The 27,783-nt window shown below is 37.7% G+C and overlaps 1 protein-coding gene across 1 annotated transcript in view; it reads right to left on the minus strand.

The window, feature by feature from the left end:
* Positions 1 to 27,783, minus strand: part of LOC135758574 (activin receptor type-1-like) — a 43,668-nt gene that overhangs the window by 6,002 nt on the left and 9,883 nt on the right. Inside the window, exons 2-8 of the mRNA XM_065273107.2 lie at positions 19,729 to 19,802; positions 18,881 to 19,129; positions 18,026 to 18,280; positions 16,747 to 16,952; positions 3,709 to 3,808; positions 2,356 to 2,502; positions 1,420 to 1,695 (exon numbers count right to left, since the gene is read on the minus strand). Of these exons, the coding sequence (XP_065129179.1) occupies positions 1,420 to 1,695; positions 2,356 to 2,502; positions 3,709 to 3,808; positions 16,747 to 16,952; positions 18,026 to 18,280; positions 18,881 to 19,129; positions 19,729 to 19,795 (1,300 nt within the window). The 5' untranslated portion in view covers positions 19,796 to 19,802. The remainder of the gene's footprint in view (positions 1 to 1,419; positions 1,696 to 2,355; positions 2,503 to 3,708; positions 3,809 to 16,746; positions 16,953 to 18,025; positions 18,281 to 18,880; positions 19,130 to 19,728; positions 19,803 to 27,783) is intronic.

The raw sequence follows: 27,783 nt of genomic DNA on the forward strand, positions 1-27,783 counted from the left end.
ATTGAGGAATTTGGTAAACAGGTACAAAATATCTCTCAAAACACAGCATTAATGTATAGATGGGAAGTAAACAAAAAAAAATGATATATTATTTATCCCTCAAAAAATTTCTATATTTTTTCACATGATATTATCACTCTTTTAATTTCTGGGGTCAATTTGCGATTTGAAAATTGCCTCTATTTAAAAAGCGATTTCGGCTTACAAACAATCAATTGTGCAGGCCTTATTCAAATAATTTATTATAAAATAACACATTGTAAATACATCATAAAAGGCTCGTATTGCACTCAGGAAATACTTCTATGCAGAAAACATGTTTTTGAGTTCTGTAAGCAAGGACATTTTTAGTCTGTTTTTGGTTTAAAGTGCTCTACAAAAACACACCTCATGTTCCTCTTCCTGCCCATGAGAGCGTTCTCAGACAAGTGTTAGACTCAAAGCTACCTAATGGGTTCTCTGTTAAGGTTTTAGGGGAAAACAAGGGTATTTCTCTTAATAAGAGCTTGATGTGAAAATGGGCCAAGGAGCTTTAGAGTGAGTCAGAGTGGATTTGATAAAGAAACTAATTAAAGTGTCCGTCCTCCGTAAGCAAACAACCTGCTTCTGCTTTTTGCTTATTTGAGTGAAAAGGGCAACATGTTCAAAAGTTAAATATTGAGAGGAAAAACAAGTGGCTTTCACTTGTTTACTGATTAGTAGTGTTTGTTAGATACTGGAGAATACAGAGTTAAGGCCAGAATTAGCCATTAAAAAAGAACAAAATGTTTACCAATTTAAATGAGTTAAATCCATGAATTTGTCTTTTCTGAATCATTACCATGAATACGACATATAATGATTATTTAAAAAAGCAGAACCACAATAGAGCAGTGCACAACTATGGCATACATTTAATTTGTTAACATTATTCCACATTCTGTTGTCAATTACCATAATCATAGATAACATGCGGTTGTTAACCCTATGGGGTCCGACCATTTTGGGACACTGGCAGAGGTTCTAAAATGCTCTTACATTGGTCTTTTTTCAGTTGCTTTAAAACATAATAATGGCTAATTTCACATAACACTGTATTCAACAAAAACTGTGCTAAAATGTGTGAGTAACATGTCTGTACATGTTTGTAATTTTAAGTAAATGATGTTTATGGGTGGTTAGTAAAAATTAAAATTTAAAAGTTGCTGAAATAAGGCCAAGGAGCACGTACAAAAACATTTCACCAACAAAAAAGTACTGGATCTTGTAGAGTTGGGAATTTGCTTAAAAAAATATGCATTTCACCCACTTATTCACATGAAACATTATATTGATATAACTTTTGATTGATTTACTGATAAAGTTCAAATATAGTTTATAGTAATGAATATGAATCCATTATGAGTGCCATATAAATCAAAGTCATGTGAACAATCTTACCGAGGTCGGCTATGCAACACTGCCCATTCTTGTTCACCAAAATGTTCTTGCTTTTCAAGTCTCTGTGGGCAATGGCTGGTTTTCCCTGAGTGCCAAAGATCTCCACATGCAGATGGGCAAGGCCACTGGCAATAGACAGTGCCATCCGCAGGCAGGCAGGAGCATCCAGCATGCTGATTTGAAGGTAATCGTAGAGTGAGCCCATCTCATGATAGTGTGTGATCAGCCATAACTGTGTGCTGGAGTTACGTGACGTCATATCTGAAGCAATGAAGCCTGAGAAGCAAGACACACATTTTGTCCATTGTACACATGTGGTTTACTTAAAGCAACACTAAAGACTTATTGCTCTTTGCTCCCCCTACAGGTTAGACGCGTAATTGTTCATTAGCACTGTCGTAAATACCGCAGAATAGCTGGCTCTAATTGGATTGTAGGTCTGCCGTAAAGCAAGTTTTTGTAGTTTTCACTCGAACTACAAGACCACTACCCGACGGTTGGAAACTTCTTTAGTGCGGTTTTGGCCGATAGAGGGCTGCAAAGCGAATGTGAAAGTGCCATTCACCCTGTTTTGAGTGGATGAACCACTGAAACTTTTTTTGGAAATGTTATTTTAAGGTAAAAAAAAACTCTTTGGTGTTGCTTTAAGGGTTTTTAAACTGAGCCCCAAAGATCCTCAAAGTACCTCAATAAGCCACTGGAGAATCCACAGTAAATGCATTAACTAACATAAACAAACAATGAACAATACCGTTTTTCATTTTTTCCGTATTAATTTTTATTCATGTTAGTTCATGTTGCATTATTTAACGTTAACATTCACAACGCTTCATTACAAAGATTAATAAATGCTGAAGAAGAATTGTTCATGTTAGCTAATGCATAAACGAATTGTTCACAAAAACAATAAAAATGTGTGTGTAATTAATCATTTACCTAGAATGTTCTCGTGTCGCAGCAGGACAGTGTTGTAGATTTCTGTCTCTCTGAACCAGGATTTCTCATCTCGAGATGAGAAGATTTTAACAGCCACACTCTCCCCCTGCCACTGACCCTTCCACACCTCTCCATACCGGCCCTTACCTGACACAAACAAACACTTTAGGGGAGCAGTGACACAAAATACTAAAGGAAACAGAATGATCACTTCTTTTGTTACAGTCAGTGGCGACAACAAACTGAAACAAATTTACCTCACAAACAGTGACAAGTAGTAGTTTTGATGCTTCATGTCTCTATCTAAGCAAATCTATAACTTAGGATGTGCATTTGTCGTGTTTGTTTTTACAAAGACAAGACAGAAGAACAGACGCAAATCTTTTTTGGTCTAATAATATATTTGACCTTTTAGAAAGTGAAACAACCTCTTACTCAGTAAATTAAAAATGCAATTTATTTGTTAATATTAAGGAATTAAATACTGTTTTTGTCATTAATTATACATGTTATCTTAATCTACAAGCAGTAATTAATTAATCTTATTACAATTTTAGTAAATTAAGTGAATATTGAGTGAATATGCAAAATAAATGTTTATTTAGTTTCACTAATTGTTTCTTAATTACTATAATTATTTATTTTAACAAATCAGCCTTATATCGGGCAATTGATTTCTTAATATCAGCATCTACCATAACGAAAAAAAAAAGAACATATCGGTCCACCACTAGTTCCGACCCAGAGTTTGAAAAACTATAAAGATGCATACATTGTAACTAAACATTGTAATCGATTCACTATGCGTCAAAAGTTTAGGGTAACTTGAGTATTAAAATGTTTGTCATGATCTTTACATTTTATTACAAATCAATCGTATGGATGACTTGAACCAATAAATAAGTCCAGAAAAGATGGGAACTTCAATAATCTCGTAAAAATGCACATTCAAAAAGTTACACATATAAAAAAAAATTAAAAAAAAGAAAAAAAAAATCACAAAAACACCATAGTTCCCCCAAACTATTCCATAGTTTTAATGAGTTTACTATTACTTTTAAATATGGAAAATAAATAATAAGAAAGTGTCCATAAAGATTTGAATGGTAAGATTCTACTCGCATAAACTTGCAATGATAATCTCAAAGACACAAATAAATGGTAGCGAAGGGTCATAAAATATTGATTTATTGAAGTTGCTAGCTAACAGAACAATATTTGAAAACTTGAAACTTTAAATGACACTAATTCACACTGATCTGACAAACGTCCACAAACATTTACATTTTATTTTAATTTAGATTTAACAAGATTTTGTTGACATTAATCGAATGAAAAATGTTGGACACATACCCACACACTCGCTGAGGGTTATCTGTCTAGCTACAGTCCTCTGCACCAGAAACGGCAGCCCAGAGCCACTTCCAGATGTACATGAATGGTCCAACAGATCCTTGTAGACAGACAAAGAAGATAAAGAACATAATTATTTGCTGCAGCCCGAATTTACCAAATGTTTTAAAACACTTGATTTGAAAAATATACCTGTGCCAAACAGATTCATTTGTTTACAAGAACTCTTTAGTACACCCAAATATGCACCAGAGGATCACTGAACAGCCACACACATCTCCTCAACCCTTACCACCACATTCCAAAGAAATAACAGGGGAAAATTCTACTGAGGCCCAAACCACAAGAGTTGGGAAACCATATGTTTGCATGAGGAAAGAGAGAGAGCTTTCAAGAGCAGCAATGTTAAATGCAGAGAACAATTTTAGAAATTATTCTTACACAATCCTAAAGACTTGCGCATGATCTGAAGGAAAGGGAGGTCCTTTTTAAGAAAGGGGCAAACCAATCAACACATTTCGCATTTCATAGCAAGAGGAGATTTTATACATCCAAGTGTTCCTAATAACATCTGTCCATCTTAGCACTGGAGAGGAGCTTTAACTATACTCAGGCAAACATTTGACTGCTAAATATCTGCCTTGGTTGCCAAGCACACCGCAGAGCTCCTTGAAAATAGCTTGACAAAGATCCAACATCATCAACTCAAGAGTGTGCTCGGCAAACACATGCACAATGCTGATAGATTCACCGAAATGCTAAAGTGATTCTGGTGTAGCAATTTTAATCACAAAGGCATGCTGGGAAAAGCCAAAATAGTTTTATCAAATAAATTTAAATCCATCAGTATAATAAATCCACTCAAACCAAAATTAAAAACAAGAAATCTTGTTGTAGCAAACAATTAAAGTTTTTTTTGAATTGTTAGTGATTACTTTCACAGTGCAAACTCGTGCAAAAACAAAGCTAAAGTATAAGCAGGGCTTGACTGTGGCTAGTGATTAATCTATAGGCAATTTCACTGGCCACAGTTCTGTTGTTTTTATATGAATAAAGTTGAATCTTCAGCATAGTTAAAAACCATGTATACACCGTTTCATCGAATGCACGTGCATTGTCCCGGTTACGCATCTGGTCAGAACTTTATTTACAGTTTCTGTTTGTTTAATGGTCTGACTAGTGGCTAAACTGAACTCTGGAACAAATACCTCGTCAAAAATAACAAATGTTTTGGTTTCCTAAAGACAGGGGAGACGGCGATCATGGATCACCACTATGTAAAGGGAGGTTTGGCAGCCGATCTGTAGTAAAGATTGTACATTATATACTTTACACATTTTAAAGGTGACATAGAATGATTGAACGCGGGATTCATCCTTGTTCTGTGTTGTGACATGTAGACAACAACATTTTGATTGGGTCTTAGAAACTTCCTAAAAACCCCTTTCAGAAAGCTATATTAGGGTGGGGGATTTTAAACGCGTGGTTTTGCACCTATTTGGCGTCCCTTTGGGCTTAATTGTCAACCTCATTATTAAATGAACTTGACGCTGATTGGCTGCCTTTGCTGTAAATTTTTTAAAAGGTAAATTTTGCCGTCTACAGAATATGGACAGACCAAAATTTTACAGATCGAAGAGCACACCTCGCCTTGAACTTCGCGAACACTGCTGCAATTAACTTCCCGTTGAAGGCAAGAGGCCAATGTATGAGATTGCGTAATATGTATCTGTCAGATTTGGCAATTTTTGTGAATTTCTGTGAAATGGAGATGTTCAGAATGTCTAGCACTTTTCGTAGGTTTGTGAAGGTGGGTAGACTACCGTTTTTTTCATTCTCTGTCACCTTTAAACAGCAACATTAGCTTAGTGTTGTTTTTTTATATACACTTTAGCTATGAAATATGAACTAAGGTAAACTACTTGTTGTTTATTTAGCTTGTTATCAGAAATAAACTACTTTAAAAAGACTTTGTTGTTATTGATTCTTAGCAGAGTTTACCAGAAGTTACATGTGTTCCACGAAAGCCTTTTGTTTATGTTGTTACTGCTGAAACAGTGGCAGATCTGACAAAGAGTGGTTGTTCCCATTGCTTAAGTCTAGCCAATGCAAATGCATGAATTGATCATGCTTAACACAAAACTAACATTTCTTTTCCTTGCAGATGTGTTTGCTGGATTTAAGTCAAAACAGGTACCAAAACAATATTTAAGCTAAAGTTAAAGTGTTTTGAAATTACTAATGAATAATATGTCTAGATGGTGGCCACCCAAAATAATGATTGTGACTAGCAAGTTGAAGTGACCAAAACCAGAATTGCTTTACAGGAAACATAGTGGGGGTGCGCATAAAAAACCCAAAGTTAAAGTCCCCATGTAGTCGATAATTTTATGACTTAAACCTTTATCACCTAAAAAGCATCATAATAGCACATATAATATAATTAATAATTACAGTAATTTATTTACGCTTCAAACCTTTAAACACAGTGCCAAAGCTACCAGTACCTGGTTTAAGGACCATGATATCCCTTTTCTTAATTGTCCAGCAAACTCGTCTGAACTTGACCCTATAGAAAATCTATAGGGTATTGTGAAGAGGAAGATCCGATATGCCAGACCCAACAATGCAGAAGAGCTGAAGGGCACTATCAGAGCAACCTAGGCTATCATAACACCTGAGCAGTGCCGCAAACTGATCGACCCCATGCCATCCACATTGCTGCAGTAATTCAGTCAAAAGGAGCCCCAACTAAGTATTGAGTGCAGTACATGCTCATACTTTCATGTTTATACTTTTCACTGGATATAACAGGATAAGGCGAGATGTCTGTTGTGCTTTGCGTCATCTCTGCATGACTGCCTTTACGCTTTTACTTACAGCGAGGACAGCAATGGAAATAAGCCTTTGGCGTTATTGTGTTTTTATCCTCGGCAGTTTTTAAAGCGTATGGGTTCCTTGCTTTTTTGTACAGTTTTATAAAAGTCTGTCAAATAAACACTAAGCGTACTATTTTGTGCAAAACCTTTGTTGCAAGCCTTCACTGACCTGAAAATGATGCGATGTCACGTTATAAACAGCTCAGAGGTGGGGGACTCGAGTCATGTGTAGACTATTGCGATAGTTGCGCTACTGTCTCTCACAGTGTAGTGCATTAAAATACAATTGGCGAACAGAGCACTAAAAACAACAGAGTTTTTATGTGAAGCGAGCGACAATTATGCTGCCCTGTTTGCAATTCGTCCTCTGTTTGTGTGTGCGCACACGTTTAAGAGCCCTCAATAGTGCACACACGAGAGAGACGCATTTCAAAAAACAAGTGAACATTAAATCTTTCTGTTCTTGACAGGACACACTAGGGCTGGGAAAAAAATCGATTTGATTTTAAAATCGAGTTGTCAGGTCAAATCGATTCATATTTTAAAAAAATCGATTTTTTTTAGATTTTTTTTCTCCCCCTCTGCAGTATAGAGCAGTACATACAGTGTTTCCCAAACATAGGCTCTACTGGGCATTCCGCCCAGGTAAAATGGACCCGCCCAGGAAAAAAAAATCACTTTACGAATTTCCGTATTTTCTGAACTCGACTGGATGACCCGTGTTTTGTTGAGAGAGCCCGTGAAGATGCACGCGTCATAAACTCATTATCCAGCGCATCATAAACTCATCATCCAGCGCGGCAAACTGGATCAACTGCAGCACATACTGAGGTAACTGAGCAGCCAGGGAACTACACTGCGACCAAAATGGTCGCATATGCTTATGTGCATATGTGTTTATAGCATCCAAGTTGGCTTCATTTTGCGTGCAAGCACGTTGTGTCTCTCCCGTTGAGTGTCCGTCCGTTCACGTGCTCTTCGTTTCTCAATGAATTGGGTGCGACGCGAAGCAAGCTCAGTGTCACATTGTATCCTTTATGTTTCTGAACTTGAGCAGAGTTTTACCATTAGAGGTCTTTCTTCCCTGAGAGGACCCGTACGGTTCCGGGTTTATATTAGAAATGGTCAGTCTGGTCCGGGTCGGTCCTAGTTTATTACTTTGAGTCCCAAGTATGATTAATATTGTGTGTAAAACCCGATTCGACCGGAGAACTGCCGTGAGCGCTACCTAAAGCTCGAGTGAAGTTTCAGCGTGCCTCCGGTTTCTATGGTGATGACAACTGGCTCTTGTTGCGCCCACGCGCTGCATTTTCTTTAATCCATTTTTTTATAATCTAATCTATACTATTAATAGGCAAGGCAGGCAAGGCAAGTTTATTTGTATAGCACATTTCATACACAGAGGTCATTCAAAGTGCTTTACACAGAAATAAGAAAACAATATATAAAAAAGAAAAAGAAAATGTAAAAATAAGATTTACACGATAAGATCACAATAAAGACAAAGATACATGAGAATTTAAAATAACAATTAAAGAAAATAAATGTGATTTTAATAAAACAGTTTAAAATGTTAAAAAGAATAAAACAGGAGTAAAAGTGACTTGAGTTAAAGGTGCAGTCAGTGTGAAGCAGCACAGTGCTCATTCAGTAAATGCAGAGTTAAACAGATGTGTTTTTAATCTAGATTTAAAAGTGTTTACTGTTGAAGCACATCTGATCTCTTCTGGAAGCTGATTCCAGCTAGAGGTGGCATAAAAGCTAAATGCTGACGCACCTTGTTTTGAGTGAACCCTTGGTATTTCTAACTGACCTGATCCTAATGATCTGAGTAATCTTTTAGGTTTATATTCAGTTAGCATATCTGTCATGTATTTGGGTCCTAAACCATGAAGTGATTTATAAACGAGTAGCAATACTTTAAAGTCTATTCTAAATGTAACAGGAAGCCAGTGTAAGGACCTGAGGACTGGAGTGATGTGCTCAGATTTTTTGGTTCTGGTCAGAATTCTGGCAGCAGCGTTCTGTATGAGCTGCAGCTGTCTAATGGTCTTTTTAGGGATCCCTGTAAGGAGTCCATTGCAGTAATCCACCCTGCTTGTGATGAAAGCATGAACAAGTTTCTCTAAGTCCTGTCTTGAGACAAAACATCTAATTCTGGCAATATTTCTGAGATGGTAGTAAGCTGATTTGCTTATCGCTTTCACGTGACTACTGAAATTAAGGTCAGACTCTAAAATTACACCAAGATTTCTGACTTTATTTTGTGTCTTTAGACCCCTAGAGTCAAGGTATGTGTTAACTTTGAGAGTTTCATCTTTATTTCCAAATACAATGACTTCGGTTTTGTCTTTGTTTAACTGGAGGAAGTTTTGACGCATCCAACAGTTAATTTCATCAATGCATTTACATAGAGAGTCAATGGGGCTGTAGTCAATGGGTGACAGGGCTAAGTATATCTGGGTGTCATCTGCATAGCTGTGGTAAGCAATTTGGTTCTTTTTCATTATTTGACCAAGTGGGAGCATATACAAATTAAACAGAAGCGGTGCAAGAATTGAACCCTGTGGGACTCCACATGTCATGGATGTCCACTCAGATTTATGGTTACCTATGTTGACATAATAATAGGTTCATAATAGACCATATCTTTTCTAAAATCTAAAAAGTTTGCACAGAGATTGTAGCAAAAAGCAGTGCTAATGTCAAGCCCATTGCACTGAACGAGCAAAGCTAAAGCTGACTCAGGATATAAAAAACCGCTAAGCTGTAATGTAAAGTCTGTCATCAGGACAGCAAGTAAACTTTTAAATCTGAAATAATGAGTGGATTAAGCTTTTTTAATCGGCAAAAGAGAAATAGAAAGCAGAAGCAGTAAAAGTGCCTATCTCTAGAAATTATTACCATTATAACATCAGTCACATTTATAATCTATAGACCTGCACTGTCTTTTAATATACTGTACATAGTATTGTATATATTGGGTTTAATAAAAGGGGTCGTCAAATTGCTTCATATACCAGTGCAAAAACAGAAAGTGTTTTCGTGGTGCTTTGACAAACAGTGTCAGCTTTGTTCATGACAAAGAAAGTTTGGGGTGGTTAGATTAATGAACTATAATGTGAAATTAATATTAATGTTCAATAATTCAAAGTATTGTGTTGTGTCACACATTATTAGTTCTGTGTCACATGTATAGTAGACCATTTTTTGTCGGTGGATTATAATGATTGCCCTTTTCACCAGCTACCACCACAAGTAAATTTCAGATCTGTGGGAAACACTGACATACATTTTGCATTCGCCAATCTTCATTCCTTCCCAATTTTTTGTTGATGCATTTTAATTAAATATAATAAATATATATTTTAAAAATATATACAGTTTGCAATTATTTTGTTTTAAATGGGGTCGGGGAAAAAAAATCGATTCGAATCGTAAATCGAGTTTTTTATAAAAAAATCTCAGATTTTTTTATGGGGACGAATCGCCCAGCCCTAGGACACACACAAACAAAATGATCTCCACAGTATTCTTTTTCTAATAAAAACATTTGTTTATGTCTTAAGTTTGTGTATAGATTAGAGGCAGAAACCAGTCTGTGCTTCTCTTACGTTCTTCCTGATCCCATTGTTTAAACCCTAGTTAGTGTGTAATGTTGTTATAATAGCATAAATAATACTTGTAAAATGATAAAACTCAAAGTTCAATGCCAGGCGATTTATTTTCTTTAACAGAATTCCTCTTTTAAAGCCTACAATGAACGGCCGGTTTGGACTACAGTCCTCTATTTCCTGCTTTAATGACGTCAGTAAAACGGTTTTTTTTTTTACTAAACTCCGCCCACAGGAATACATCAGCCACCAGCTTTGGCTCAAACGGCTCTGCTAAGCTAAACTGCTATCGAATCACAACACACTAAACAAACTATACAATCAGAACTCGATACGTATTTCTGAAGGAGGGACTTCATAGAACAAGGACGACATCAGCCTGTTTTGAGGACAGTTATAACAGCGCTTTACAGATAAGTAAATTGTGTGAAAAATACCGCGGTTTTTTACACGTGAAACATGGACACATGTTATATTGCCCACTATAAACACAATCAAAGCTTCAAAAACACAGAAAGAACGGGAGCTTTAAAGAGACAGTAACCATAATTTACCTCCTCAAGTCTGTGTCATTAATGTTAATCAAACAACCCAAGACAAAAAGAGAAAATCAATTCTGTAGCACAAAAAAAATTATTATATTCAATTCATACAATAAAGACAGTGTTATTATTCATTTGATTCAATTTCTAATTTTAGACATATCGAAAAAAAATTGTCCCTTTTTATTTTAGTACTGTAACTTGACTTGAAAAGTATCAGGAATCAATTTGATTTGCTTAGGGTGAACCCTTGACTTGCTTGATTTATCTGAACTGTGACTTGAGACTTAATGGTTTAAGACTTGAGACTTGCTTGGACTTGACCATGTGTGACTTGTCCCCACCTCTGAAACAGCTGTTCATTTACATAAGACTTCATCTACATTCATTTACACTGCAGCTGGAGACCCTGGAGTTCTGAAACTAAAACATGGCTGCAGTTTATGAGTCAATTGTGATTTCATATGTTTATGACATAACGGGCCAGTGCTTAGCCTTTAGTCACTAAAATATATTTTCTGCCTGGGGTCGTTTGTCTTTATGTATTCTTATGCAATGTTACCATCGAGACATATTTTAAGAGTCGTGAACGTTAATTTCTCAGCAATGTCATGAGGTTTCTCCTACTTTATTGCTCTTGTGGACGCCGTTTCATGTATTGTGTGTTATGTCAGCTGGTTAGGCAAAGAGACGTTAAGACGATGGTGCCCTCTAATTATAATGAATTTTTATAATTAATAACTTAATATTTGTACATCTTGGATTCTGGAAGCAGACATTTACTTGGGTAAAACATGACGAAAGGAAAACTCTAATTTTATGCAGAACATACTCAGCAATTTTGTGTTGAATGATGAATTTTTGCATGGTTTGTCATAAAGCATATAAAAATCACCACATAGACATATAAACAACAATAAAAACCAGGGGCCGGATTCACGAAAACATTCTTAAGACAAAAAATAAGAAAGTTCTTAAAGTGCGTCTTGCAGGTTAACCACCACTGTCGATTAATGGGTACATAAATCACTCAAGATATGTGTATAATTTTTAAAATGTCTCAAAAATGGTCTTAAAGACCACTTTTTTTACGTTTTTGGTATTAACGGTTTTTTTACGCAATTCTGCGGTGACGTCACGTTGGGGAGAAGTGAAGGAAGCCTCAGCCAGAGCCATAGAGATAGATGAGACATTTATTGCTGTTTAATACTTACGTATACAATTTGGAAATCATATATACATCGTAGTAAATATATAATGTGTTATACTGCAAAGTTACCATGATAATTATTATTTATGATATCTGTGGAAATAAATAAAACTTCGCAAATCTGCTGATTTGATCCATTCATGTCCTGACCACCAGGCTAGAGATTTTTAAACATCCTTAATCCACACTTACTAGTCTATCAAATAATATCTCAAATATATTGTTTTGTGAAATAAAAGAATGCTTTGTTATATTGTTTATGCGATAACGAATCACACGATCATTTTATACGCAGCAGTCAGCAGCTGCAGCACACTCGGATCCGACCGCATACATACTGTAATAAACAGGCGTTCGGCGGCTTTTTACATCACGACAGACTATGCCATTTGAGGAGGAACCGCTCATTGATCACCGTATTTTTATAAATCCTGTACATGTTTGGACCTGCCGAACAGGTTGAGGACTTTCATATACTTTGTTTAGCAGAGAGGTTGAGCAGTTTGACCAGCGGGCTGCGGGAACCGGACGCATATCACGCCGCCAGACTGTGTTAACTCGAAATGTATAACTATTATCAGATCGACCCACCGGAAAAGTCCCGACTCTCTCGATTGCCATTCCGCTACTGGTTGTAAGAAAGTGAGTGCGTTTGGGTCGCTGGTCCCCGCGAACAGATGTGACGTGCCTCACTCAGCTTCCAGGATTAGAGACATGCTGCCAAAACCGTTTGTGCTGAAGATCGCATAAAGTTACACCCATTTCAGGCAGGATCATCCCCCTCAAGCCAGCATGCACGAGTATGTTAATTGTTTGTTTACTTTCTACACGAAGATATGCTAACGTTATGCTATCTGGCTGTCTGTCTGCCTATCTCTCTAGCCTATCCATCTGTCTGTCTGTCTGTCTGTCTGTCTGTCTGTCTGTCTGTCTGTCTGTAATCTGCGCTATCAGAACTGTACTTTACTCGTCTTTCTATAGTCATTCTCAATGCTCTCAATGCGGCTTTGGGAAATTCTCTCCCCAGCGTGACGTCATACAGTGCGTTGTGGGGGAAAGGAGAATCATTGCAAACCGCTGTACTTTTTCATACTTTTTCGGGTTTTGTGATACCCAACAACATAAAATACAATGGATAACAGTTTAAATGTTTATTATCAACAAGCAAATTGCACAAATTCGTTGAAAAATTTTACCTGCAAATCGCCCTTTAAGATAAATTATAAGAAGAAGTGCGTAAGAATGTTCCTAAGTGCAATTCTCAAACATTTCTTAAGTTCTTCTCAATTTTTTTCTTAAGAATATCTTAAATTTGTGTCTTAAGACTAAAATGACAAGCTTTTATATGAATTAAGATATTCTGCTAATGAGGTAACAATACACTTATCCATTAATCTTTTGACTACCTTGCGATCATTAACGCGATACAAACGAGTGATGCATTAAGACTACTACAGGATGTTATTCGCTGTTGTAACAGAGGCAGCTACTATTAAGGCGATGCGGTGCGTAAATATAATTTCATAATGTCCCAATAGATCAAGCGCTCTGGGTGTGCGTGCTTCACTCCCGCGAAACGCGCTCACGCGTCAAAAGACGGACGCGGAGGGTGAAGCGTGTCCGCGGTTTTGGAGCCCTCGACTCACATGACGGAGCGATTACCGGTTCGCCTCCCGCTTAGAGCGACTTTTAGCTGTTAAGTAATTTCACAATGAATGTAGGCTTTTACGGAGGAAGTTAAATGTTTGCTAATATTATCACTAATACTTATTTGTGTTTCATGACATATTACTGAGTAAGCCATTTAACTTCATTATATGAGTGTGGAATTCCTCTTTAAACTAATCTATGTGAAGTAAACTGATTAAATTGCTATTTCAGACTACAAAATACAACATGTCACATTTAAAACAATCATATTAACTTATAAAACATCTTACATTTTGAGATTCAAGACTACTGTAAGGTTATCCTAACTTTAAGATGTTATTTAAGACAGTTTATTTTTCGAGAATTGGAATTCTTCTTAATTGTTTTCTTAAGAACATACTTAAGGAAAAAAATAAGAACTTTCTTATGAAGCTTTTTTGAGAATACAAAATATTATTAACTTTTTTCTTAAGCTTGAATTTAAGATAAAAATGGCAGTGAAGAAGATTTTTCTTTTAAGAATGTTTTGTGAATCCAGCCCCTGATCTTCACCGCAGGAGGACTTTAAGAAATGATGTCTTGCTATGTTTATGCATATATCTATACTATATAAATACTTTTGTTTGATACGGTAGGATTCTCTTTGCTTGGGATGAGGTCCTCCTGGCTGGCCGTGATTACAGGATATTCAAAGGCATTGTCTGTTTTTTTGATGCGCAGCCAAGTTAGAGAAAACACTTAGGAGCTTTCTATCAGATAAGGGTGTTCCAAAACTTTTCATTAGGTGAGAGTGTCTAGGACACCTAAAAGCTTATCAGTTGAGTGTCCAGAAAAGGAAAGGGGCAAGAGGTTGCCCGACTCTTTGCGTCGACTGGAGACATGCTTGAGTATAAATGTATAGGCCTCTAGGGCTGTCAAAATGGCTGAACAAGTACATTCGAAATTCGTCCTTGAAAAATAATAAAATTCGAATTTTATTCGAATTGTAAAGACCTACTTTATCTTGGAGAAAATACTCCTAAAAGCCCACAAGAGGGCGCAGCACAAAGCCCCAATAAAAACAAATCATGCACAGCATATTTTTTGTTAAAACGAATGTTATAAACACTACTAATGAAATCAAAATTAACCAGTATAGCTGTGCACCTGTAAATGTACAAAAAGAATGCCATACATAGACAATGCATATTAATATAGGGCATTTTATATAAGTAGATAAATTAACGTGTTTCTAATAAAGTATGAAAACGAATCAATCTTTATTTAAGCCAAAATAAGTGGGAAAGATCATTAGTCATTTAAATTTTGTCAAGCTTAAACGCTTTTCATAACAACTTACATTATATTTTGTGTGTTCCTTGGTTGAAAATATGTAGAAATATATGCGAGTAATAAAGTACAGAACAGAAATGTTTAACTTACGCGCAGAGCGAAGCCGTTAATAAAGCAGACTCTCCGTAATTAATAGAGGACGAGCTGAAACAGTCGAGTTGGCAGATGATCATCATGTTTATATTTCACGCAGATAATGTTGATGAAAAACTTGCCTATCAAATGTCCAGGTGAAAGTCAAGTTTCCAGTCAGTTAAAATAAAGCCACCGCGGCGTTACATTGCAACTCTCTCATATGCGGTGTGGACTCTGTAGATGCACATATGGTTTTAATGTTGCTAAACAAGCAGCTGTATTATGGCACTTTCGTGTTGATCAGTTATTTTAAACTTTAAAACTGCATTTAGAAGCAGACGACAATAATTCATCTCAGTTAGTTTCACTTTGCGGTTGAATTCCAGTTGATGCTCCAAAAACCAAAGAAGCATCACACAGCCCTTTTAATATGTATTCTGTCCGACTCGTAATTCCCACTGTCTTTTCTTGCTATTTTTCAAATGAATAACGCTGGCTTGCTCCGCATAGTTGGCTGAGCCGCTAACGTTCTGTATAACAATCCGCGTCAGTTACGTCATCATCACGTTGCGTGAGCTTCCTGACACATGTAAAATTCGAATGCAAAGTTTTACGTTCGAATATGCATATTTTTTTTACATTCGACGAATATTCGAAATTCGAATTAAAATTTGACAGCCCTATAGGCCTCCACTGATCACACCCCAATTAACGGTAAATGTCCTTACTTTATTTAAAGTCTAACCACATATCTTGACTTACTGTAGTTCCTAAGTTGAGCCCGATCATTTTAAGTAATCTGTTTTGTTGTTTTACTTACTCGATCTTTATGTGTTCTGTTCTCTCTGTTGTTTAAACAAATGAAATGGTACAGGGCTCAACAATAAGGACAGCCCGATGGCCTGGGGCCGCGTGAACGATACTTGGACCAGTTGACAGAACTGTCACTGTCCCGATCGGGCCATTGCCGCACATTCACGAGAGTTTATCGTTTGCACGTGTCATCATTTGAGGCCATGCCTATTTAAATATTTAATGAAAAGAGATGCGAAACAGATGTCAATGCGCTATTTGAGAAGATTTGCATGTACACACACCAACACACTTGCCCCGAAAGGCGCATTTTAAGATACGGGCAAGTGGTTTAGACTACATGCAAAAACTGAATTCATGTTTTTTATGCACTTGAGTGTACATATTTACACAATTATCCTCACTATATGCTAACAGCTCAGAAATAACATGCATGTGTTCAGTATATTGGATCCACATGCTTAAGTTCTTAAAGAGGCAGCACCTCAAATAAACTTTGCACTATCCAGTATAAGTTTACATTTGAATGCTTTCAATTCAATTCCTGTACCTGTTCAAGGCTAACTGTTAAATCAATCAAAACAATGTTTCATTTGTATGTTTGTTCAGTTTTTATTCTGTATTTAATTGTTATTATTTATTTTAAAAGCAAGTTTGCTACTGCTCTTATTTTATTGCAAGTGGTTTAATTGTGTTAAAACATATTTTAAATTTATATAAATATAAAAAGCATAATCAGGCATATTTGATTTGAGCGCTTTTTGATAATTTTGCAGGGCCAGAAAAATTTTAAGCCCCTGGACCAACCGTGCCAGATAAAAAAATACTTAGCACTGAGCACTTTTGTATCTTCCTGCAAAAGCTTCTGTGACCTAATGTGCTTTACCTAAAGACAGACAGTGGTGTTTGTTAGTTTGTCTTACCGCAAGTGTGTTCTCTCCCACATTAGATGCAATCAGACCATCAATGGTGCCATACTCTGCATCCCGTACTGCAAGACGCTCCATCTGCTGATGGTGAATACGTCGAAAGACCAGGATGGCCACAGCAGATAGGAATATAAGAACAATGACTGGAGCCACTATAACAATCACCAGAGTTGTCAGACTGTACTTTGGGCCCTCCACCACTTAAAGAGAGAAAAACTATGGTAAATTACAGAGAGATGTATAATAAAACACTTTACTTTTTTGTTATTTACGTTAGGACCAGTTCTCTGTTAGACGGTAGTTCTGTTAAGATTTGTTATGGGTGCCAAAGAATGCATTGTAATACTCTGTTAAATTGTTCTCTAAAATATCTACATAGAAGGTCTGTGGCTTTATTAAGTGGAAAATTTACCAGAGAAGGTTTTGCATGTCCATTTACAACCCTAGGATTTGCCTTTAGAATAAAATGGTCTATTATTACCTTATTTGAAAGGGTTATGAATAATAATGTTGAGCTCTGCTCTGATTGGCTGTTTCACAGAGCAGTTCAGTTCAGTAGCTCTATGTGTGTAAACAGATCTTATGTTTGAGCCTGTATCAGATGAAGATACAGATCTTGAGGAATAATCAATTGTTTGGAGATTGTTAATGGACGTTTCTGAGTGGTAGGTTTGTGGGGTTTTTTCTCAGGATGGACCTGCAAAACCTAACTGTAACGTCAATAGAAGAACTTCAGCCTAAACGCTAGCATTAACTAGCATATAGCGCTAACTCAACAGTCACAACTTTGATTTTAGCATTGTAACAACATTGTACTTAATTTAATGTGAAAATTAATATTGGGGCATACATCTCGACAGTAATGTCACAATCAGAGTAATGTTGAGATTGGCCTGTTTTTCAGCCGTCTTTTGCATGAGCGAGGTTTACACGAGGAGGAGGAAACAATTGTGTTTAACAATATCTTATTACCATGTACAGAGCTTTTATTATTCATATAATTATTCATATATGCCTGGGTAACTACAGTTTTACATTCTACGGCACCTTTAAAGAACACACCAAACTTTCAGCAACTTACTTTTTCTTGACCCCATTGTCCTAAGACAAGAATGTTTGTTGGTTTTAAGACAACTTTTATGAAAGGTTTTAAACCACTTCAAAATGTTGATTAGTGTATTTTTATGCATTAACTAATGCATTCCCTGCCAAAATACTGGAAACTGCGTCTTTTTTAACGTAAGCAGCAGTGTGTGTTGTATGTCATGGTTACCTCGTACAGGAAGTGTCACAGTGAGGTTCACGTTGCACAGATGAGCCTGACAGCACTCTACAATCTGATCAGGAGATGGAGGAGTTTTGCAGGTCATTCTTCCCTGCTCATACACTTTGAAACAGCCCTTCTGAGACACGGGTGTCCCATCACTTAGAGTTAGTGAGGAGAAACACTGCTGTCCCATACAGCGATCCCCTGTGACACATGACCGACCCTCACACACACACTCATGCTCTGTAGGGGCCTCCTCATCTAGACAAAAAAATAACAAACGTGTGTTACTTCAGCAATTTTATTAGCATATATGAATTACTCAACCTTTTTTAGGGAGAGGGAATCTTCGCTCTCATTAAGTCTGTCTGGTGTTTTTTCAGCTGCTGTGTATGTAGCCTAATTTCACAAAGTTGTTTTTACTAATGAATATTGAAATTATATCTTAATCCAAAACAACTAGTGATGTCAAGTACATGTATGTAGCAGCTTGCTTTGATCATCGTGCTCAAGATGCAGTTCTTGTCTCTAAGCTATACATTGTTTAAAGAGATAATTCACCCAAAAATGAAATTCATCATCCTCATGTTGTTCTAAACCTGTATGAATTTCTTTTTTCTAATGAACAAAAAATACATAAATGTAAGCACAAAGCTGATTGTAACCATTGACTTTCATAGTAGGAAAAACAAATACGATGGAACTCAATGGGTACCTGAATATATAATAGGAAATTAATAGGAAAAAATAGGACATTGGTATCAAAACCAGACCATTTGCATGTTAAAAATAGGCAATCAAATCATGATTAGTGGATCCCTAAGGTTTTTCTCAAAGATAGGGTTGGTTCTGAAGTCTCACCTTTAGAAAGTGCCTCTACAGTAATGTTGGCATTACACAGGTGTCCTGTACAGCAGCTGATTACATTGTCAGATGTTGTAGGTGTGTCACAGGGGGTCTTATCGAAACAGCCCTTCTGAGAATGCAGAGTGCCCTCTCTCACCTTCAGAGACGCAAAACACTGCTCACCCCAACACAATGTCCCATTCACACAGCCCTCACCCTCACACACACACTTGTACACATGTGGAACGGAGATTACAGCCATGTCTGAAGAAACGACAAAAATCAACATATGACATTGATTAATCATTCTGTTACACAGAAATATCATTTAACAGATGCTAGTCTGGCATTACTTACTGTAAAAGATGTAGAAGTCACATTCAAAATTATTTAACATGTTACGAAATACATTACTCATTTCACAAATATTTTTTCTAATATTTATCATTTAAAAAACATAGTAATTTTAAGAGAATCATGACTGTTTTCAACAGCTTTATTACACGGTACTCTAAAATGCTTGATTCTGATTGGCCAGTTGCAACATTTCAAGGCAGGGCTTGACATTAACACAGCCAATCCCACTAGCCACTTTGGAGGGTAGTTTTCTTAAAAGTCACGTAAAATGAGAAACAATGCGCAATGCCACACTGGAAAACTACACCTCCCATGAGCCCTTTGTGCACCCAGTAGGGATAGAGAGCTCAAGCACTGATGGATTTACGTATTTAACATGACATATTTTTACATTATACACAGGTAGAGTTTAATATTACACAAAAATTAAATATAAACTGTATTTCGACATGACATGAGATGCAAATAAGTTTACATGACTGTACAAGGCTGTACACAACTCTTACCTTCTATACAGGCAACTGGTGAAGACAACACAAGCCCCAGCAACAGAATCATCAGACTATCCAACATTATAGACCTATAAAAAAACAGAAGAGACATCAACTTAAAACTAGGGATGGGTATCGTTAAGATTTTAACGGTATTACTACTCTTACTGATACTGCTTAACGGTCCGGTACTTTAACGGTATTCTTATCGGTACTTTGGCCAATGTTAACATTTGATCATGAACCTATGTTCACATGATTAAGTTAATTATGTGTCTGCATTTCATTATTACAAATACATTTTTGGATATCATTTCTAAATAATATACATATATTTGTTAATGCACCAGCGTGAAAGCTGCAGAAAAAATACTTTAAATAGGATATTTATCTGTAGGCTATTTTGTAAACTAACTTGAAGTGCTGTGCATTTAGCCAAATAAATGTTTACATACGGATTTTCTTTATTTGGGATTTTAAAACAAGTAGAAAATATGTTGAATGCATAACGTCATTTCTCCCAAAAGAAGTCAACAGAATTTCAACGTAAGGTAACCAATTAGGGATATTGTACATTTATTTTAAATGACGTGAACAACGTTGATTCAACATGATGTTAGCATACAGTACATGCCTGACAGGCGCGGTGGGCGCGTGCAGCAGGTGACGCAAATTATGGGTCCTCCGAGGATTAGACCGTCTCATTTCAGTTCTCTTCGCGGACTTCTCAGGCTGCCACCTTGACAGACCGAGTGCTCACCTTTTAAGGTCGTATGCTTAGAAGGTCGCAGCCCTTGAATTGGGACACAGTTTCTGTCTGCACGTAATGCACTTTTAAAAGATGCTTTGACAGATTGCTTGTGTTTCCGCCCTTACATGCAAACATCTTGTTGCACTTACCTGTATGACAACGAGCGTTGTCTGCATCAACTCTAGTAATCACCTACAAAGCTTTAAATGGCTTAGCACCCTCATATCTTAGAGAATTACTATCAGAATACAATCCATCACGCACACTACGGTCGCAAAATTCTGGCCTATTGATTATCCCTAGACTATCAAAAGTGTCTAAAAGTGGAAGATCCTTTTCCTACTTAGCCCCTAAGCTCTGGAATGATTTACCAACCGATGTCCGAGAATCAGACACAGTCGATCATTTTAAATCTAGACTTAAAACTTTTCTCTTCAACAAAGCATTCGCATAATTTGTCTAGTAAAGGTTCTTAACTCGCAATAGTTATTTGCACGGAACAAAGCACTCACGGTCATAACACAGACCAACCAAATAAATAAATAAAAACCTTTTCTGCATGAACACTTAAAATGAATTGCATTAAATAGTTTGCCACCGATTGCCACTGAACCTGCATTAACGACGACAGTGGGGCTTCCGGCCTTAGTCAAACGGTTTGGCACGTATGGTCGGGTTGCGATTTTGGTGCTTTCGTGTGTCTTGTGAATAGTATGCCATACAGACCCGTTTGCCACTGAACCTGCATTAACGACGACAGTGGGGCCTCCAGCCTTAGTCAAACGGGTTGGTATGTATGGTCGGGTTGCGTTTTTCGCGCTTTCGTGTGTCTTGTGAATAGTATGCCATACATACCCGTTTGCCACTGAACCTGCATTAACGACGACAGTGGGGCCTCCAGCCTTAGTCAAACGGGTTGGCACGTATGGTCGGGTTGCGATTTTGGCGCTATCGTAAGTCTTATGAATAGTATGCCATACAGACCCGTTTGCCACTGACCCTGCATTAACGACGACAGTGGGGCCTCCAGCCTTAGTCAAACGGGTTGGTATGTATGGTCGGGTTGCGTTTTTCGCGCTTTCGTGTGTCTTGTGAATAGTATGCCATACAGACCCGTTTGCCACTGAACCTGCATTAACAACGACAGTGGGGCCTCCAGCCTTAGTCAAACGGGTTGGTATGTATGGTCGGGTTGCGTTTTTCGCGCTTTCGTGTGTCTTGTGAATAGTATGCCATACATACCCGTTTGCCACTGAACCTGCATTAACAACGACAGTGGGGCCTCCAGCCTTAGTCAAACGGGTTGGTATGTATGGTCGGGTTGCGTTTTTCGCGCTTTCGTGTGTCTTGTGAATAGTATGCCATACAGACCCGTTTGCCACTGAACCTGCATTAACGACGACAGTGGGGCCTCCAGCCTTAGTCAAACGGGTTGGCACGTATGGTCGGGTTGCGATTTTGGCGCTATCGTAAGTCTTATGAATAGTATGCCATACAGACCCGTTTGCCACTGAACCTGCATTAACGACGACAGTGGGGCTTCCGGCCTTAGTCAAACGGGTTAACACGTATGGTCGGGTTGCGATGTTTTTGGCGTTTTCTCCTGGTCCTGTAAATGGTATACAATATAGACCCGTTTGCCACTGAACCTGCATTAACGACGACAGTGGGGCTTTAGGCCTTAGTCAAACGGGTCGTCAGGTTTCATTTTCTCTTAAAGATCGGAAGGTGACCCTTATTTACCATATATACCCTCGCATTGGGCCCCCAATTTGCTAAATCCTCAACTGTGGATAACATAATTATGCCGCAATATTTAGTCTGTCTGGAACTAAGCTGAGTTAAACCACATCACTGTGTGACACTTCAATACATATGAACGGCCGCTACGCTAATACGATTTTGTTTTTCCCTCCCTGTCTCGTCCTCGACCCGAGGACGAGACAAACAGACCCAGTCCCGGTAGATGTGAAAGTCGGCACACCTCTGATCTACTGGCTGTCCTTCAACGTTACGCCCAGCTGATACCTGACCAACGATCACCGGCAGAACCGCTTAATCTCCGCTAAATCTCCATTTCCGTTCTCCCAAGGGTTTTTCCCTCCTAGAACTTATTTTTCCTCGGATAAAAGCCCAGGGTTTTTTTTTTTTTCTCCTAGGGGGTTTTTCACCCCGGGGAGGCAACCTTTTTGGGCTTTACCTAGCTTCCTCTTCTATACGTTGCTTTAGTAATACGTGCAATTATAATATTGAGTCATAGCCGCAGCAAATTTAACTGCTCATGCTATCATGTATTTTGTTGTGCTATCTGTCGTTTTCTGTGCTTTTCACTGCTTCTATTTATGTAAAGCTGCTTTGAAACAATTGACTTTTGTGAAAAGCGCTATATAAATAAAATTGAATTGAAATTGAATTGAATTAAAGTATAACCGCACTTTTGAACGTTTTGCTCTATCCGCCATTGTCAGTCTTGTTATTAGGCGGGAGTTTTCGTGCTGTTATGCATGCGCCGCGCTTGTCGTTGTGTGTGTGAGTGTGACAGACAGCCTCCGCGGCGCGCATGAGAGATCTCGCAGATCTCACAGACAAACATCTTAATATTATCTCAAATTAGAAATGTTTGGTGAGACAAAATGTGCACGAAAACATTATTATTCAAGAATACATAGAACATTTATTTTTATCTTTTTCTCCAGGACCAAAAGCAGAACCGATAGCGTCAGATCTTACTGATACTACGGTCTTTAATAATTTAGCCCCGGGGCAAGTTTAGAACCGGGTTTCGGTACCCATCCCTACTTAAAACACAGGCAAACAGCATGTTTTAAATGTTCAGAAATGTAAAACTATATAAACATGTAGCCAAATAAGTTCTATTAATAAATTGTAGACTGATTTTAATCAACAACATTCTTCATTTAACTTAAATAAACCAACTCAAACAAACAATTCACATACAAATTGGACATCACTTTTCTCATGAACTCATCCAGGAGAATTAAAGGTGCCAAAGAATGCACTGAAATAATCTGTTTAATTGTTCTTTGATATTTACATAGAAGGTATGTAACTTTATTAAGTGCAATAAATATCCAGAAAAGTTTTTACATGTTCATTTACAACCCTAGGATTTGTCCTTTGAAAAAAAATTATCTATTTTTGCCCTATTTAGGAGGGTCATGTATAAAAATGTTGAGCTCTGCTTTGATTGCTTTGTGGCTCATGCCAGTAGCTCACATTAGTAAACATTTTAACAACTTTGTTCTTAATTTAATGTGTAATTTAATGTTGGGGGCTTACATCTCGACTGTGACATCACAGTTGGTGTTATGTTTAGCCTGGCCTGTTTTCCAGCGGTCCTTTGCATGCACGAGGTCTACATAAAAATGAGTTGTTTGAGGCTTACAATACGTCATTACCATGTACAGAGCTCTTTAAAGTTCTGTAAAGTTAAGTGCTAATCTTTAAAGTTAAGTTGCTCTTGTATAGCTCACTGGTAGAGTATTGCGTTAGTAGCGCAAAAGGTCATAGGTTAAGGGCTGCAATAACTTGGTCTGTGATGTCACATGCACACCACCTTTGAACAGCACAGACACACGTCTGCTTCATACAGAACAAATGATGCTCTTGTAATTAAAGTCAGGTGCTGTTTCTTTATATGGTGCGAGCTGCATGCTCAAAGTCAGCCACGTTTTCTTCATACAACGTGAGCTAGGGCTGTCGCGCTAACCGCAATCCTGTATTACCACGCTACTGAGAAGCTTAACCGCATGGATGACAAGTAACCGCAACAACCACGCTTTTCCCGTTAAATTCATATATAGGTATGCCTATATTCTTGTTTTTTCATATCATGCATGTATAATATAGGCCAAATAGACTGAAAGAGTAAAGACAGTAACTTGTTTTTCGTAAATTTCAATTCAAAATGTAATACTATGCTATTCAAGTTTTGTTAAATCATACAGTGAATGTGTGAAGAAAGTGAAACTAAGATGACAGAATAACTGTTGCTTCGTCTGCATGTATGCAGTTTTAAAGATTAAAATGACTTAATCTAACTGATCAACACAAATACAAAGCGCCATATAACTGATTGCTTACCAGCATTTAAACATTTATAGTTTTTTTCTTTTTATATCTACATGCAGCGTCCGCTCTGTGAATGAGGAAGCTGTAGCCAATAACGCTGGTGGCTTTATTATTAACTGATTGAACACTTGACTCTTACCTGGACATTTAGATATGAAAGTTTTTCATCAGGAGTATCTGTGTGAAACATTATAAACATTGATGATCATCTGCCGACTCGACTGTTTCAGCACGTCGTCTATTTTACAGAGAGTCCGCTTAAAGGGGCAATCAGTAGGATCTACCCCCATCTAGTGGTGGAATTGTATTTTGCATTCAAACGAACAGTGCTTACTAGCTCCTCCCCTTTCTAAATGCATGTTGCAACTACGGTAGCAGTTATGTAATCGCTGATCTCCTTGTCCGTTGCAGCTGGTTCACGTGTTCTGAATGAAAACGCGTTGGTAGGCAAGTGCTTTTTGTCCCTCTCTGCTATTATAGTTTATCAATACAGCGGAACGATAGGGATGCCTCCTTGGACTTACCTGTTCAATGTAAGTAAAGAGAAGAAATTCTAAGTTTACTAAGAAAAGTCAGATCACTGGCAGAGGTCATTTGACACCAACAAGGACATATTTATGAATAAAGACATTGATTTTGATAAATAAAACACTTAAAATCCTACTTATTGCCCCTTTAATTAACGGCTTTTCGTTCGGTCCGCGTGAGCTAAACGTTTTTGTTCTGTACTTTTTTACTTGCATGTATTTCTACATATTTTCGACCAAGGAACACACAGGATATAATGTTAGTTGTTATAGATAGCATTTAAGCTTGTTCAGAAAGAATGACAAATCTGTGTTACAAAAAATGATCTATCCAAATTAATTTAGCCAAAATAATGATTTATTCGTTTTCATACTTTATAGAAACACGTTAATTTATCTACTAATATACTATTAAAGATGCCATAAATACATATGAATTGCCTTCTGTATTGCATTCGTTTTGTACATTTACAGGTGCATAAATACTAGTGGTGGAACGGAACATGTATTTGTTTCGAACCGAATCGGTACGGGGGTCACGGTTCGGTGCACGAATTTAAACGGAGAATACACGGTATGAAAATAAAAAAACTTGCGTGCAAAATAATTAATGTAATGCGGAACTTCTGTTAGATATGCAGGTTCTTTAGGGACAGCTAATCTGTAGCCCCGCTTTAGCTCTGAAGCTCTGATTGGCGCCGATGCAGCCGAGCTCCGCCTATGTATGCGCTTTATCAAAGCCCGTCTACATTCTCTGGCACTCTGCAGTTTTTTGTCAGGCAGCGACAGCGAGTATGGCAAATGGTGGTGAGGATCCGTCGGCCTCTTTAAGATCGCAAGTTAGGGAAAACTTAAGTTTTCCAGTCAGTTACAGTAGTACAGGCAAGAGAGTGGTGGAAAAGACGTGGACTGTGTGTCGGCGTTTTCAGCATTTGTTGGGTATGTAAGTGGAAGTACATCTAATCAGGGCTCGCAAGTCTCACGCATTTACCATGAGATACACGCATTTCAGTCAGTTCACACGCTCACACCTTGTATTTCTCACGCTGAGAAGTAGGAGATAAATTGTCCTGCTATGTAAAATTAATGGACGAAGCGCAAGCATACGCAGGGCAGTTCTGTTGAGTTCAGCTGCTTTCAGTTTTTTAAATGTGCTCAACTTTACGCAGCGCCATCAGCGACAGAGTACCGCGAGAAATCTTGCGGAGGAGGCTGATTTCAAATCGCTCTCGCATTACTCTGACGTCATCAACTTGTCGTTTCTTGCAGCGCCTCATGAAGTCGTACGCACATATTAATGCATCCCACAAGCCTACATTTGTTTTGTTCTTTGGTACATTAATATGAAATAAATGTGCTAAAATTAAATGTAAAAAATGTATTTAGGTAACTTGTAATACATTTGAAACCCATCTTTGTATGAAAGAATAGTATGTTAAATGCATTTCAGTTCATATTCATGACATCTCACAATAACACCAATAAGGACACCTATGTTTTTAAGATTATCTTAAGTACTAAAAAAATATTTTCCTTCTGCATTTTTGTTTTGCTTTTCCCCCCATTGTACCGAAATTGAACCGAACCGTGACGTCTGAACCGAGGTACGAACCGAACCGTGACTTCTGTGTACCGTTCCACCCCTAATAAATACTGTCTAATTTTAATTTCTTTAAAGCAACACCAAAGTTTTTTTTACCTTAAAATAACGTTTCCAAAAAAGTTTCAGTGGTTCATCCACTCAAAACAGGGTGAATGGCACTTTCACATTCGCTTTGCAGCCCTCTATCGGCCAAAACCGCACTAAAGAAGTTTCCAACCGTCGGGTAGTGGTCCTGTAGTTCGAGTGAAAACTACAAAAACTTGCTTTACGGCAGACCTACAATCCAATCAGAGCCAGCTATGCTGCAGTATTTACGACAGTGGTAATGAACAATTACGCTTCTAACCTGTAGGGGGAGCAAAGAGCAATAAGTCTTTAGTGTTGCTTTAAGACACTGCTGTGTTCTGTATTTACCAATGCTCTGTAAATTTGCACTTAAAAACCTTGTTAAGAAATTGTTCTGGATTTGAATGTGACTACTGTTGGGGCACATCTGATCTCCTCTGGAAGCTGGTTCCAGCTGCGACTGGCATAATAGCTAAAAGCTGACTCTCCTTGCTTTGAGTGAACCCTAGATTTTTTTAGCTGATGTGATCCTAATGATCTGAGTGATCTGTTGGGTTTATATTCAATGAGCATATCAGCAATGTATTGAGGTCCTAGTCCATTGAGTGATTTTATACCATTAATAATACTTTAAAATCAATCCTAAATGTAACTGGTAGCCAGTGTAGAAACTTGAGGACTGGTGTGATATGTTCATATTTTCTGGTTCTGCTCAGAATCCTGGCAGCAGCGTTCTGAATGAGCTGGAGCTGTTTAATTGTCTTTTTGGGAAGGTCAGTGAGGAGGCCATTACAATAATCCACCCTGCTGGTGATGAAAGCATGCACAAGTTTCTCTAAGTCTTGTCTGGAAACAAAGCATCTAATTCTTGTGATATTTTTGGGGTGATAATATGCTGATTTAGTTATTGCTTTGATATGACTACTGAAACTAAGGTCAGACTCCAGAATCACACCAAGATTCCTGACTTGATTTTTAGTTGTTTGACTACTAGCGTCAAGGTATGCATTCACCTTGAGAACTTCACTCTT

Source organism: Paramisgurnus dabryanus, chromosome 15 (genome assembly GCF_030506205.2).
Source record: "Paramisgurnus dabryanus chromosome 15, PD_genome_1.1, whole genome shotgun sequence".
Taxonomy (NCBI): Eukaryota; Metazoa; Chordata; class Actinopteri; order Cypriniformes; family Cobitidae; genus Paramisgurnus; species Paramisgurnus dabryanus.